The sequence below is a fragment of the Crassostrea angulata genome, chromosome 1 (genome assembly GCF_025612915.1).
Source record: "Crassostrea angulata isolate pt1a10 chromosome 1, ASM2561291v2, whole genome shotgun sequence".
Lineage (NCBI taxonomy): Eukaryota > Metazoa > Mollusca > Bivalvia > Ostreida > Ostreidae > Magallana > Magallana angulata.
In genome coordinates, this window is record NC_069111.1 from 30,423,270 (window position 1) to 30,439,200 (window position 15,931).

The 15,931-nt window shown below is 33.8% G+C and overlaps 1 protein-coding gene and 1 non-coding gene across 2 annotated transcripts; one reads left to right on the forward strand and one right to left on the reverse strand.

Moving 5' to 3' along the window:
- Positions 1-8,441: 8,441 nt before the first annotated feature.
- Positions 8,442-14,733, reverse strand: LOC128161139 (uncharacterized). The gene is made up of 5 exons (XM_052824376.1): positions 14,549-14,733; positions 13,932-14,074; positions 12,310-12,441; positions 11,002-11,183; positions 8,442-10,629 (listed from the first exon to the last, which is right to left on the reverse strand). Exons 2-5 carry the CDS (start codon positions 14,071-14,073, stop codon positions 9,448-9,450), a joined length of 1,638 nt encoding a protein of 545 aa, XP_052680336.1. The 5' UTR covers position 14,074; positions 14,549-14,733; the 3' UTR covers positions 8,442-9,447.
- Positions 14,734-14,949: 216 nt separating this feature from the next.
- On the forward strand, positions 14,950-15,031 carry Trnas-gcu (transfer RNA serine (anticodon GCU)). Its single transcript has one exon. It is a non-coding gene; the product is annotated as a tRNA-Ser (tRNA).
- The last annotated feature ends 900 nt before the right edge of the window (positions 15,032-15,931 follow it).

Below are 15,931 nucleotides of genomic sequence, written 5' to 3' on the forward strand. Positions count from 1 at the left end.
AATTATGACAAAAGAAGCGAATATGTTTCATTTATTCTTCCTGACAAAGTTTTTTTTTCGCTTTTACTATATGAGTTATTTAAATTTATCGTGCATGTTTCGCGATAATTTGCAAGAATTACGCGTCAAGTTTATGCGTCTAAAACGATATTATTACGTGTCAACTACCAAGCAGTACGCGTCAATTCGCAAGATGTATGCGTAAATTTGAGAAACTTTCGCGTTTATTTGCGATATTTTGCATTTATTTGCCGAAAGTTTTGTAAATTTAAGCATTTGGTTGCGAATGGCTTGCATTTTATCTCAAAAGAAGGAAACCTATCAGTTATTCTTTGCTTTGATAAGTAGAGAAATTTCTTTTAAACTTTTTGATACATTGTTTTAAAGGGGCATGGTCACGATTTTGGTTAAGATTTATTTTCTGTATTTATTGTTTAATATAATGTTTGCATGAGTAATGCATTTCTAATGATCAACTAAAATTTTAGTGTCAGTCGTAGAGTTCTAAGCAAGATGCAGAGCTTACAATTCTTTGTCAATTCTTTGTTCAAGGCTATGAAATACTAATACTGTAGTTATAAATGATACGTGAATCGTGATTGAAAAGTTTGATAAAATGGATTAAGTATAATGTCATGTTTTTCTTATTCCGGAAGAAAGACAAAATTACTTATGCAATTTTTAATACATTTATATATAAATTGTTCACGCATATATTAAAATGTGTATAATAAATGTTTTTGAAATAATAACAACCACAATGGAATTAAAAACTAATAATTTGATTAAAATTTGGCATTTATTTAAGCAACATATTTTAAAGGGACATGGTCAGGATGTTGGTCAATTTTTTTTTATTGTCTACAATACTTTAGTTATGCATATCTTTTGATCAACCAAAATTTGAATGCCAGTCGTAAAGTTATAAGCAAAATAAGAACTCACAATTCTTTGTTATGTAAACAAGGATCGTGCCATGTTTTTGTTAACATTGGTTAAATAAATATACCGGTAAAAGTTACCTGTAAACGTTCTTTCCAAACTGATTTTTATATCTGCTGATTCGTTTTAAACATAATTGAACAGTTCCTAGCGTTTTTCACATTCATGTTTAGTTTTAACATTATTTTTTTATATATTCAAAATGTATACAAAACATGACCTGAGCTTTGTTTACAGAACAAATAATTGTGAGCTCTGTATCTCGCTGACTGCAACTCAACGACTGACTCTCAAATTTTCGTTGACTATTAGAAATGCCTTGCTGAAGTACTAGTGTTAAAACATATTTAAAAAATCCATTATGATACTGTTATTTGGTTGGCTCTCTCCACCACCACTTTACTCCCAATCGCAACTTCTCGGGCCTTTCCGGAAGAGCTCGGATTAGAATTATATTTAAAATGGAGTTGCTTCCTAATATAAGTATCAGCTAGACAGTCTTTCATGTCTTTTCTGAGGAATAACTTGGGGTGTATCATTGACTTCAATGAAGTCCATCTCACTTCTCAACAGATCGTAAAATGTGTTGTATAAATATCTAATTTTATGAAAAGGGGGAGGGGGTGTCATGGACGCCTATGTAATACAGTCGAGTTGTTTTTCCGAGCACTGCCGGAAAAGTCCGACAAGTTGCGATTGCCACCACTCCCTACCCCCTCCCCCAATCATGATTTTAAAATGTTAAATTTGCTCTTAGTAGGTCGGGTACAACTCATATGCGCATGACATTTGGCATTTTTTATTCATGCAGTCGTAGTTGCGAAGTTATGAATTGCTTTTGAATATTTTTTTTTTCAAAATTGACGTTCTTCATAACTTTTTTGACGTTAAAAAATTGTAATTCATGACATAATTTCAAGTTTTGAACGCATTCCCATGCACTCTATCTGACTCACTAACAGAGGTGTGGCTTATGAAACAAATCTCTCCATCATATTTTCAGTCTTTATTTTTTAAAAAAATCTTGCCATAGGAAGAGGCCCAACCCTTGATTAGAATAATTGAGCTTGAACCCCTTTACCCAATGATAGTTTGTGCCATGTTTGGCTGCATTTGGCTTCTAAAGATGTTTGTAGAAGATGTCAAAATTGTAAAAAAAAAAAAAAAAAAAAAAAAAAAAAAAAAAAAAAAAGTATCCACAAACGGCGCTGGACAAAAAGTGATCAAAAAAGCTTATGTGAGCTAAAATCAGAAAATATCAATAAGAGTAGATTACACCACTGGGATTTATTCTAATTAAATTCCAGTGATTTATAAGAGTCGTTGATTATTTCTTAAGGAATGAGAGTATTAAACCCCCGGATGTTTACATCAGAGAGAAGTTATAGTACCAAACCCCCGGGTGTTTACATCAGAGAAAAGTTATAACGTTGTAATAAGGAATGAATGGGTAGGCGTTACGCGATTGGCTGAATTCAGGTATGTGACAATTCTCATTTTGTAGTAAAAATATTAGTTTTTAAAATAAATGATGGAATGAGGGAATATTTTAAAGAACTAGGAAAAATTGTAGGGGTGAGGGTTGATTTTTTATCGGTAGAGTGAAATTTACTGCCGATCACTGTAAGTTGTAAACAACTGCAAATTTGACCTATAAACGCCACGGGGCCCTATATTTTTTTTTCATTACCTGAAAAGTCTTGAATTGAAGTTTTAAATGATACCAAAGATTTGACTGAAACTATTATAGTAAAGTACTGAGAGGTCATAACGTTTGTATGGAGTTCTATGGGAAAATAATTGGCAGGCGTTTCCCTATAAGAGGGCAGGATGTATGGTCGTGGCCATTTTTATGCTATAGACCCCTTCACGATAACTGCGGTACTGCTATCTTGCAGGGCAAAATGATATACTTTGCCGAAATTTCAGTAGGTAGATAATTAAATGACGTAAATGAAACAATTGACGTTACGTCATATTTCATTAAACTCTATCATTTTGCCCTGCAATAGAGCAGTACCGCAGTTACCGTGAAGGGGTTAATTTTTACCTCCTGTAGATGAAGAGTTATGAATAAAGATTTAAGAAATTGTTGAAATTTAATTCTAAAATGTTCAGAATTTTTCTTTATTTCATGATAGTTTATAGCTAAAAACATCATATTTCAAGGTTGTTGGCAAATCTTATGGTTTATTTATTGACCAACCATCCATTAACATATATATAAAGAAAAATATGTTTTGATTTGAAAAAGTCATAACAATACAATGTTTTTAATTTTCAAAACAAGCGACGGAGTTCTTTCGATCCTTTTAAAGTCAACAAAACATTAAAATTCTATTTTTTGTTATAAACAGACTGGGCGATGTAATGAGTTAGCTTCGGCGGAATTTAAGAACACAATAGTCTTGCAACACAAGAAAACATTGTTGTACGAAAGCCTATTAGTATCATTTATGCAAATGAAATATAAAATAAATAGCGTAACGTTGGTTTACATTAGGATAACTCCGATAAGTGAATCAAAATAATTTAAAAAAAATTTAAAATATATAAATTAAATCTGATAAAAATTCACATAACTATTCATATCAATTAAAAATGTTTCAATGAAATAAGACGGTAGGGCATCTTTATCGATTTTCTGGCCGACTCATTTGCTCGTTTATTCTCAATAAAAAAAAATTACCTACGAAAATGAGACCAATGGGCCTCTGTACCCCACGGGTTGGGACGTTTAAAGTGTGTTTATTTGATGTTGCTTGTCAAATGTTGGGGTAGGTTTTCCCCATCCCTTTCAACAATAATTCTACGTGTCTGTTATATATGTAATCTAGAAACATACATATAATATATTTATGTTTCAAAAATAACCCTTTGTTCATCTATGCAGTGTTTAATTAACTTGTTATAAAATGCTAATTATAAAAAATGAACACAAAATTTTCTTTTACATACAGAATTCATATACATGTTATCTTTTTTTAAATAACACACTTTCCAAAAAATTTCAAATAACAAAAAAAATATCCATGAGTTTAATTTCTTTAGCGATTGCAATTATATTCAAGATTTGGTGCGATCGCTCAAAATATACATGTATAATGTAGGTCAAGAAAGATAACTCTTAATTAAATAATTCCAGTGCGGTCAGTGTTTAATACCAATTTATTTCGACGTTTGATAAAATATTAGATATGACTTCTATATGTAGGTAAAACGTGACCTTTTTTTATATTCAATTAATAATTTTTTTTAGCCATTGAGTGTTTCCTCTTGTGTCAGAGTAAGTGGTTTCGATATATGTTCGGGGAAGGGGTGTTACAAAAAAGTAAACTTATTAATTATCAATAAACTTTATCCCTCTAACTGAAATTATAGTTTAGAGAGAAATTGAGTTTTGAACAATGTTTAATGGAAATTACGTCATACATAGTGTATGAAAGCAGAAGGAGGTAAACCGACGGTCATTACAAACGAATAAAGAATAGCAGAAGGAAGAAAACTAACTCTCTCATGATCTAATGATCTAGAAAGTGATTGGGAGTCCGCCCCCCCCCCCCCCCCCGGAAATTCAAATTTCTTAAATATACATATTAAAATCACCAAAGGTATGCCCCGAACAACGTAATCTCTAATAAATCAATGTTTTTGAAAGGTTTTGTAAAACATCACTTGTTCCCAGTTTGATAATGAGATACGACTCAATGCTCACCAAGTATAAGAAAACATATGAATTCTACTATCAAAAATTGATAACTTCATACACATAATTTTCCACAAGAAAGTGTACTGGTAGTTAAAAAGATATATATTGTATCCTATGAACTTAAATTAACATCTCTTTCCCATTCTCATATACTCTATATTAGAAATCTACAAAATAAATGAGTTAGAACTGTTAATTTTTTTTTACACTGTACCTTTTAAAATGTGACACGAGATAGGATATCGGTCGTAAGGAAATTAATAAGTGAATCCCTGTTGACAGTCATATACATGTATCACACGGAAACACTGTTGTACAGATCTTTCAAAAAAGCTGGTCAAAAGAAGACAAAAATCTGGATGATTGTTTCTTCATTATATATTCTTCTAAAATCTTTATTGTCCTATGAACGAAGAATGTTTCACACACTTCCTAAAATTTTACGAGAACAGGCAACAAAAAATTTATTTTACAACTTCAAGAATTACAGAATCTCAAACGATACACTGTATAAACATTTTATCTGTTACAAGTATTCTATGAATTCCTGTTGAGCAAATAACAATAAATCGGAAAGCAACCAAAAAAAAAATTCACCTTTAAAAAAATACCCATTGCTCTACCTTAAAAGGTATGTATCAATTATGAGAGATATGTATAAATTAAAACCAATTCTAAAATTGTACAAGGATAAATGAAGAGAAAGAATAGGAGAATGAATATCAAACATTCTTTTTTAAATGTATAGGGGCATGATCAAAATTTGAGCTGAAAATTTTCAAAATTTTAATTTTTCATTTTTGGCTTCCTTTCGTGTATTTTTAATAGTAAACCAAAATTTGAGTGTCCATCTGACTCAGTCATCAATTTAAGAGCATGATACAGTGCTTACAAATCTTTTAATGTAAACAAAGCTTAAGCCAAGTTTTTGTTTACAGATTAAGCGCTGAATAGAAAACACCAGGTTTATAACAAAATTGAACATAACAAACACTTAAGCCTGTTCATAACAAACAGTAAATGCTTGAAATAGAGACTTTTATGAGTATACTGGACCAATGTTAGCAAACACATGGCACAAGCCTTGTTTACATAACAAAGAATTGTGAGCCAGAGGTCTGCATCTTGACGCTAATATTTTTGGCTGAACTTTAGAAATACCATGGTGAAGCATTGTAAAGATTAAACAAGAGGCCCATGGGCCACATCGCTCACCTGAGGAACAATAGGTATGATAAAATCAGCTTAATGGAGTCATAATACAAACTATCTGGACAATGTACAATAATACATGTAGATCCTGTATAAATAAAATCCATTTTCCCCTGGATATTCTTATGTTTATATTCATTAGTCCCTTTTCTAACAAGATGATTTTATAGTCATATCATATGTTGAGTATTGCAGTTCTCAAAATGATCCTTAACAATAGTTTATATATTAGATATAAACGTACATCAAACTATGAACCTTCTCGGGAGGCCAAAGAATTGTCCTGGGGCCAAAGTCTTAACAATTATAAAGAAACATCTGGCTGATTAGTTTCTGAGAAGATTTTTAAAGATTTACCCTAGATATTCCTTTGTTAAATTTTACTCTATTTAATCATATGTTAAACTTCGACCCCCCATTGTGGCCCCATTCTACCCCCAGGGGTTATTATTTTCACAACTTTGAATCAACACTACCTGAGGATGCTTCCAAAGAAGTTTCAGCATTGCCGGCTGATTAGTTTCTGAGAAGAAGATTTTTAAAGATTTACTCTATATATTCCTATGTTTAACTTCGATCCCCCATTGTGGCCCCACCCTTCCCCCGGGGGTCATGATTTTCACAACTTTGAATTTACACTACATGAGGATGCATCCACAAAAGTGTCAGCTTTCCTGGCTGATTAGTTTCTGAGAAGAAGATTTTTAAAAATTTACTCTATATATTCCTATTTTAAACTTCGATCCCCCATTGTGGCCCCACCCTACCCCCGGGGGCCATGATTTTCACAACTATGAATCTACACTACCTGAGGATGCTTTCACACAAGTTTCAGCTTTCCTGGCTGATTAGTTTCTGAGAAGAAGATTTTTAAAGATTAACTCTATATATTCCTATGTTAAACTTCGATCCCCCATTGTGGCCTCACCGTACCCCGGGGGTCATGATTTTCACAACTTTGAATCTACACTACCTGAGGATCCTTCCACACAAGTGTCAGTTTTCCTGGCCGATTAGTTTCTGAGAAGAAGATTTTTAAAGATTTATTCTATATATTCCTATGTAAAACTTCGATCCTTCATTGTGGCCCAACCCTACCTCCGGGGATCATGATTTTCACAAATTTGTATCTACATTACCTGATGATGCTTTCACACAAGTTTCAGCTTTCCTGGCTGATTAGTTTCTGAGGAGAAGATTTTTAAAGATTTACTCTATATATTCATTTGTTAAACTTCGACCCCCCATTGTGGCCCCACCCTCAGGTGAGCTTAAAAGGTTAAGTTTACAATTCAATAAGTTGTTAAAGTTGGTTTCTGGAAGAACAGACTTTGAAAATTTCCTTAATAAATATTGACAAATATTTTACTTTTTTAAGCTTTAGTTTTTAAGATCTGTGTACAAACATAGAATTGTGAGCAAATCGCTGTATCTTGCTTATAATTCGAAGCTTAACACTCAAATATGGTTAGTAAAAAGAAATTGTAAACAATTAAACACAAGAAACATGCACTACATGTATAACAAATAAAGAACACAATTTATTTTTTCGAAATGAATCATATATATACATGTATATACCTACATATTTCCGTCAGCGATATCAAACTCTATTTAAACTAAATAAACTCGAAAAAATGCCGAGCATCTCAACAAAACCTATTGCATTAATCTACATGTACCATTACGCAAAAGATAATGCCGAATTACCGATAGAATGAATTGTATTTCAGTACCCCTACATCCGATTTTGCTTAATTTGCGCAGGTAAACAGTTAACTGTTTGATTTACCGAAGTCTCTGTTTGATTTGATACGTAAAAATCCGTAAAAATACAGACGATAGTTTCCAGGTTACAAAGCATAATGAGAACGAAACGAAAATCAGAACAAGCTAACACCAACGTCATGTGTGAAAACTGTCAACGCATTGAAATATTTAGCCTCAATTTACTTCACAAAATCGGCACCAATATATTTTGTATGTTTCAAAATTTCCCTTCACACGCGAACTGTTGCACAACAAGCAAAATCATCATAGACAGATCGACCCTTTTTCGTATAATGTCATGGCTGCTTTAAACAAAGAACCTCGTTTTAGAAGTATGGAATCATTTTACCGGATGCCGAACCCGAAGCTATTAAACTGATTGAAACACGCATTTCCTTTATTATTATTTTCGTAATAACTCAGATTTGAAACAAAATTACCACTTAATTTATGCAATTTATATTTTCCTTCCCATAAGGATAATTTATGCTAAACTATGTTGAATTTGCCTCGGTAGTTCTTGAGAAGAAGATTTTTAAAAATGCACCCCCCTTTTTCTACAGTTTCAAGGTTTTCTCCGCTTTGAATACAGATCAAACTTTTATTTCTGCAATTTATATTCGCCCTCCCATAAGGATGCTTTGTGCCAAATTTGGTTGAAATTGGATAAGCGGTTTTAGAGAAGAAGTTCAAAATGTAAAAAGTTTACAGACGGACAGACAGACAGACGGACAGACGGACAGACGGACGACGGACAAAATGTGATCAGAATAGCTCACTTGAGCTTTCAGCTCAGGTGAGCTAAAAAGGGACAATTTGAAAATTTATACTTCAAATCAAGATCATGCCCCCTTTTAAAACAAATATTCATAACTGGTTGAAGACACATCACAAAGTGTTCTGGCAGTGAGGCAGTGATAAGTACTGAATTTTGAACACTTCTAGAACTTTTGCTACACAAAAATGATTGTTACATTGACTTGTTTTCATACATGATTACATGTTTTGCAAAGTTGTTAATGACTACCATGGACAACAGAAGCGAGTACAAAAATATCCATACAATGCACACAACCATGCTGCTGAATACTGTTAAAAATAATGCATGCAATATACACCAATGTAAGTACATGTAAATGTAAAATATTTCACCCTGCAGTATGTTGGGCCCAAAAACATTATTGTTTTGCTTCTCAGGCTAAAAATTTCACAAAATAAAACAACATGTGGGTATTTAATTTACATTGTACATGTAAGATTTGCATTGGAGGAATAGCTCAATTTTCATATCCTATTAAAAATTCAAAATTGAGTTATTCCCCTTTTGAATAAGGAAATAAAATCAACTTTTTTTCGACAGCATTTGAAATTGACCCAATAGGGCAGTGCCTGAGAAGCAATACATTCCTTGTTATTGGTCTAAGTAATTGATTAATAATGCTATAAAATAAATTACTACACATTAAATAATTTGAATCCCCTCATAGCATAATTGAGCAGCCCTGATGTGATGATTTCCCCATTACTGGAAATAAATGCCCCTGCAACTTAAAAAGCATTAATATCAAATACCTGGTGACTATGGATGTAAGTCAATTAAAAGTTTCAATGTTTATACATACATGACGATGTATATTTTAAAAAATCTTCTTAATGTTCTAAAAAACGACAAATTTTAAAAAATGATCAAATATCAAATAAAACCTTCATACAACCATTTGTTTTAATATAGGTCATACATTAAGAAAAATATTTTTTAAGTGTTTAAGTAATAGCGACAGATTAGGGGCAATAATTCAATGATAGGATCATAATCATACAGAAGACTCATGAGAACTCTGGCGGTGTTTCCTACGTGGTGCTGGAACAGGAAATGGATTGGATGGACTGACTAATGAGGGTGAGGGGATTTCTGGGGGAGAGACAGGTTCTGGACTCCCAGGAGACATGGCCTCCGCAGTTCTTGACCGTGGCCTTTTGAATGAGAATTTTTTAGGGGAGACAGAAGCACTTTTGGGACTGGTGACGAGACTAGAGGAGGTATGGCCGTTAGTAGTATTTACACTCAGATTTTTGATCCTTGCAAACAGTTTTCTTGGACGTGATGACTTTTTCTTTGGGGTAGGAGAAAGTGTTACCGAGGTTGAGGGGCACTCATCCGACTCGGAAACTGAATCCAGTTCTTGCACAGTTTCAATGAGGGGGATATTCTCCATTTCCTCTTCATCTCTTTTCATGACTCCCACTTCAAAAGCCACTATAGAGGCATGATCCAATTTGCCAGGTGCTTTAGCCATTTGATTTACAATGTCAGAGTCTCGTTTCTCTTTTTCCTTCATGGTCAGTTTTCTTCTGACGTACAGCTGAGGATTTTCTAGTATTTTTCTCTTGGCGTCTGTCAGAGAGAGAACATGCTGGACTAGGGCCCCACACAGTTCCTGGGCAGAACACTGCTCCTCTGTAACCAGTTCAAACTCATAGACCACCCTCTCCATTTGTTTCATAGCATACAAATGTCTCTCACTGGGCTCCATTTCAGGTTTTCCTGAATTCTCGGAACTCGGAGAAAGCTCATTGCTGTTTGCATCATTGATCTTTTTCGGCAGCGCAGATTTGGTGACAACAGGGTCGAAATTATCTGATATGCCATCTGTAGTCAGAAACACAATATCACCTGGTTCACAGAAAGACAGCGAGCATGTTAGATTCTGGAGCTCCGGATCGTTACCACACACTGGTCCTATTGCACCACCTGCGTCTCGAATATCCCGCTCTGAGGTAATATCGTGTGAACCGATTGTCAACTCCCTGATACCAAAGCGATGGCTGAATATGTAACAGTAACTGTCCCCTACATTTACACAGCAGATGGCAAACTGCTGGGAATTTTTCACTGGACAGACCATGCAGGCACACATGGTTGTTAGGCCCCCTTCCCTTTCTAAAATGGTGGCATGGGCTGCATCAAAAGCCTGTCTTAAAAGCACAAGAGCCTCCTACAAATACAAATTCAAAACACACATAAACATAGCACATTTCCATATTTTTTTCATTCTCATCAAAATCAATTGCAAATGAAAAATGAAAATATTTGCAATTTCTTTATTTATACCATATATCAGTTTTTATTTCAAATCTTGATTTTTATGTGGACCATGGGTAAACTATTTTAAAATCTAAATATAACTATGATATTAAAATTTTGATAACATAAAAAACAATACTGATCTGACACAAATAACATAAAAAATAAAACCCAAAATTATCCAGGTATACTCGGCATCTTTCATGGTCAAAACATTTTTGTTAAGATAGATATGAAAATTTTGGGATTAGCATTAAAACATTTTATAATCCATTCCACTTACCTGTGTGTTTTGTGGCTGTTGGCGATCCTGGAAGAGTTTCCGGTTGACGTACTTCATGGCCCCATACAGGGCACACCTAGCTGCCAGTCGAGACTTCTCCCCCCAGTTTACACCATCCGCTATCAGCAATAAACAGTTATTTTTCCTTGCACACAATGCAAAAGCATCAGCAATAGGATCCCCTGAAAACATCAAACTACTCATTTAACACAGGCTTTAATTTGGTGTTTTAACTATCTTATCAAAAAACTACTGTAACATATCATATTGAATTATCAATGCTAATAGGGCAAAATGGATGTTTTACATACAATTAACCAAAATGGCTATTAGGGACAGAAATACATGTACCATACAATCGCAGCTCCTTGGGCCTTTCAATAGAGCTCAGAAAAACCCCTCAAATGTATTAACATCACTGGATGTTTGAATTTTATACAAAATGGAGTCTTTCACATCAGTTTAAATATTGGCCAAACTATTTTTACTGTCTCTTCAGTGGTATTTTTAACTATATATCATTAAATTTATAAAAGACCAGCTCACATCTCAACAGATCTTAAGATGTGTTTTAAATCAAATTTTTACAAAAGAGGGGTTTGTCATGTACGCCTAATTCATACATTCGAGGTGTTTTTCCAAGCTCTGCCAGAAAGGCCCGAGAAGCTTCGATTGAAATACCTCTTATCTTGAACTTTACTACAGATGTATTACACATCTTTCCATTTCTATTTTGGTTCAGTTAAGTAAGTTTAGTAAGGTATCATATTGTACATTATATACTGATTACTGGATAATGACTTCCGACTATAAATGTCCTTTGCAAACATGCAATAGACCAAAGTAGATTACCTTAATAAACTTAGGACCATGAATGTCCTTTGCATACCGTACATGTACATAATGTACTAGACTAAAAAGGAAAAATATTTTTTTGACATTGATAGGTGATCTTTTATTACTTTGTATTACTTGTATAAGGGCACTGACATAAATTAAAAAAGACACTTTTGAAATGCACCTTACTGTGAATTCGTTAATTTTCACAGGCATCAATTTTCAAGCAATTTGGTAAAACACAGAGTACTGATGATGAGTAAATCCATGGACAAAGGCTCTACCAATACAAATTGTTATTACAAACATATACCTTTTACTTTAATGAACATCTGATTTGGGGGGGGGGGGGGGTCATGCTCAATAATGAAATCAAACACAAGTGCTTACTGAATATACATGTAGATGAGACTAATGTATTTATACATCGAAATCATGGTAATAGAGTAAAAGCCTCATTCATAAGTGTACCTGACATCTTGCCGTTGACCGGATGTTGCTCATAGAGGGACATGCAAATCCCATAAGCTCTCTGGTCCTTTATATTCCAGTTCTTCACACCTGCTGCCTCTATGTATGTATTAGATGGTACCCTGTTGCTGCCTGAAATAACAGGAACAAGCGTCTTATTGAATGGACAGAACTTAGAACACCAACAAATAAGCATAGCAAGAGAGTTTGTTATTATTCATGCCATGTTGCAAGTAATGGTATGAAAAATAGTATGGACTTATTGGGTGTATGTTAAACTCTGTCTTAGTGAAGTTAGAATTCTGAGTTTTTATTTCACTTCACAAAACCCTTCAAATGTGTCTGACAATATACTAGTAAATGATAAGTCATTTGCTGCTACTAAATATACATGTTTTAATGCTTTTGTTTCTTGTGGCCACTGTTTTATCAGGGCATGTACTACATGTGATCATTTTTACTATTATAATTTACCAGTAATCAAAATACTATTTTCAAGGTAAAAAGAGTATTTCAGGATGAATATGATTGCCCTTGTCCATCTTCATCAAATAACTTCCATACCTAGTCTTCAACATGAGTATTAATAAAATACCAGTATGCTTTACTGTGTAATGATAATATAAGCTTTAGATTTAATTTTAAAATATTTAAATTTTCATAAATGCATCACTGTGACATGTCTAATGTGCTCAAGGGATATTGTTTGCTATTTTCTTTGTTCTTGTATACAGATGTTGGAAAAAATCATACTACTAAGGTCATTAAATATGCAACATGGGTATAAAATTTCTGTATAAAATTATCTTCAGATGATGACATTTTCATATCTGAATATAAATATTTCATACATCATACAAATGCATATAGGATGAGTAACAGCATATGCACTCAATTTACAAGGCATAAATGATTTATCTTTGGGTCAATCATTCTATGCTCTTTCCCTCGCATCATTACCATAGATTTTCCTCCCATCCACTTCATTTACTAATTTCCATTATTCAGAACCGTATGACATTTTCCTCTGGGGACTGATAATTAGTGAATTCAATGTAGTTCCTGCATCTAATGATGACTTTTAGAGGTTTTGTTTGGGTCAGTTGGTAATCTGTTTTCTGTGAGTGTGTATGTAAAACTGTTACTACAGTAAATTTGCAGATCATGATGGAAAGAATACATCTAACCTTCATATATATATTTAAGTGGAGCAACTTTATGCAGTTTTTATATTAAATAAAACATCACCAAGAAATGATACTTAAGCACTGACTCATTATTTTTTAAAAGATAATAGTTTCATAACTACAGTGGTGTGTGCATGTTAACGCATTAAGAAAATTTGTGTGCACATGCCACTGCAGTTATGAGACTATATATTTAAAAAAATAATGATTCAATGCTTATGTTTACATTTTTTTTTAACTTCTTGCCTTGTCTGCAAATGTGATTTATGCCTCAAAATTACTGTACGTTTCACTTTAACAGCATCTCAACAAAATAAAACTGATCATTTACAGATTTATCCTTTGAGTACCCTGCCTGTGTTATGGTGGTGCACCTACAGTAGCTTTCCACATACTTCACATACAAATCATTGAACATGTACATGTTTTTCTTACTAGTGTCTCTGAAGACAAATCCGAGTCCATCCTCAGGACCAGTGTAGCTAGCAAACACCTCATCGCTGAACTCATCCAGGCTCAGTAACGGAACATCCTCTGATGATTTTCCAAACCAAGTCTCACTTCCAAAATTTGTCATGCTGCAAGACATTTACTTTACACATTATATGGCCAGTATAGTTTGCAAACACTTTACAAACTCAACAAAAATTCATCAATTGTAATTTTGTCAACCCTATGAAATTGTGTATGAATAAATTTAAAATGACTCTGACATTGTAAGACACAGTTGGTAAAGGGAAGACATTTATGGGTGCATTAATCAATCTTATGGAGCAATGAAATTGCAATGATAAACAAAGATCACCGATCTTCAGTAGTGACTTTCAAACATTGACATACATGTCCTCTGAGAGTAGTACGTACGTCTACATAAAGTTGATAAAACACTAGGGCATATTTGGTGTAATTGACCAATACATCGTGCAGTTTTTAGAGAACACCGTGTAAATACTATAAACTTGTTACCAGATTAATCCGTGGTAACGTTTGTGAGGTAAGACTAAGAGTATCTACACAACGTAATAAAACTTAAAATCATTCAAATTCCTTACGTTTTGTCCCTGTGTCAAATGTTAATCCTCTTCATATCTAAGCACGTATCCGTCTTGAGTACATCTTTCAGATTATAAGAAAGTGTTAAAAATGCTGTGGACCCTCTTTTGAATCATTATGTTAATCACTAGCGTCCAAGATCAATGTTTAGAAAGAATTTCCTAAAATAGATCGACTGTTCAAGGTTGATGGGACGCTTTAATGATGATTAGAATGTTTACTTATATGGTGGGTACATGGTTTATGATATGTATGTGTTATTGATTTCGGTTCTATTCGATCAAACCAAAAAGTTACGCCAATAGCAAAAATAGTGTGAGCACTTTTCTTATCTATTTCGTACAAAGTTCTGTGGTTTACTTATAACTCCATATGGAGTGTTTTCTCTTGCAATACACAAGACGAGGTGGCCGAGTGGTTAAGGCGATGGACTGCTAATCCATTGGGGTCTCCCCGCGTGGGTTCGAATCCCATCCTCGTCGGTAAATTTTTAAGTTTATTTATTAAAATGGTCTCAAATGGTCTTCAACACTCGTAGTTAATACAGTACCGATCCGGGTACCGGGTTTAGTTTTTGAAAATTTGGGTCCACTCGGGGTTTACTTTGGGTTTACTTTTGGGTTTACTTTTGTGTTTACTTGGATATTGCTTTTGAGGTCAACAGTACGCACTGAAGTGTGAAGCAGACCCGTCTTTTATCTTACCATCCTACTGCCCTTTGTATATTCCGAATACACAGTTAGCGTCTGTTTTAAGGGGTATACTTCTAACTGGGTTTACTCTCTGTGTCTACTCTGGGTTTACTTTGAGTTTACTCTGGGTATACTTTAGTAAACCCGAAGTAAACCCAGAGTAAAAACCCAGAAAGTAATCCCAGGGTTTATTTGGGGTTTACTTTCTGTTAGTTTGGGTCTGATCAGTACTGTATGTATACAAGTATCATTTTCTCCACAAATCCAGGAGAAAATCTCGATTTTCGGTTTGCAATAAAGCATGTGGTTTTAACTATAAGAGACAATACTAACAAGGTCACAAATGACAGCGTGTAATCATAATGATATTGACGTAACTTCTGCCCTTGATGGTCATAATCATTCTCGTGACATTTCGGAATCACTTTATTGAAAAATGAAAAAGTCTTGATTTACGTAATAATGTGACTCACATAATTATTTGACCCTTTATCACTGTATTCAATAAAAATTATACCTGAAAAAACCCCAAAAACTAATGCTCCATTTCATTTCAGCTATTTTGTTATAGACATTGCTAGGATTGGACATATATTAATTAGGTGTGATATTCTGGTGATGTAAATGTACATGTGGCATTCCAACAACTTTATATTGCAACTGGATGGCAGACTTTATGTAGGATGGCAG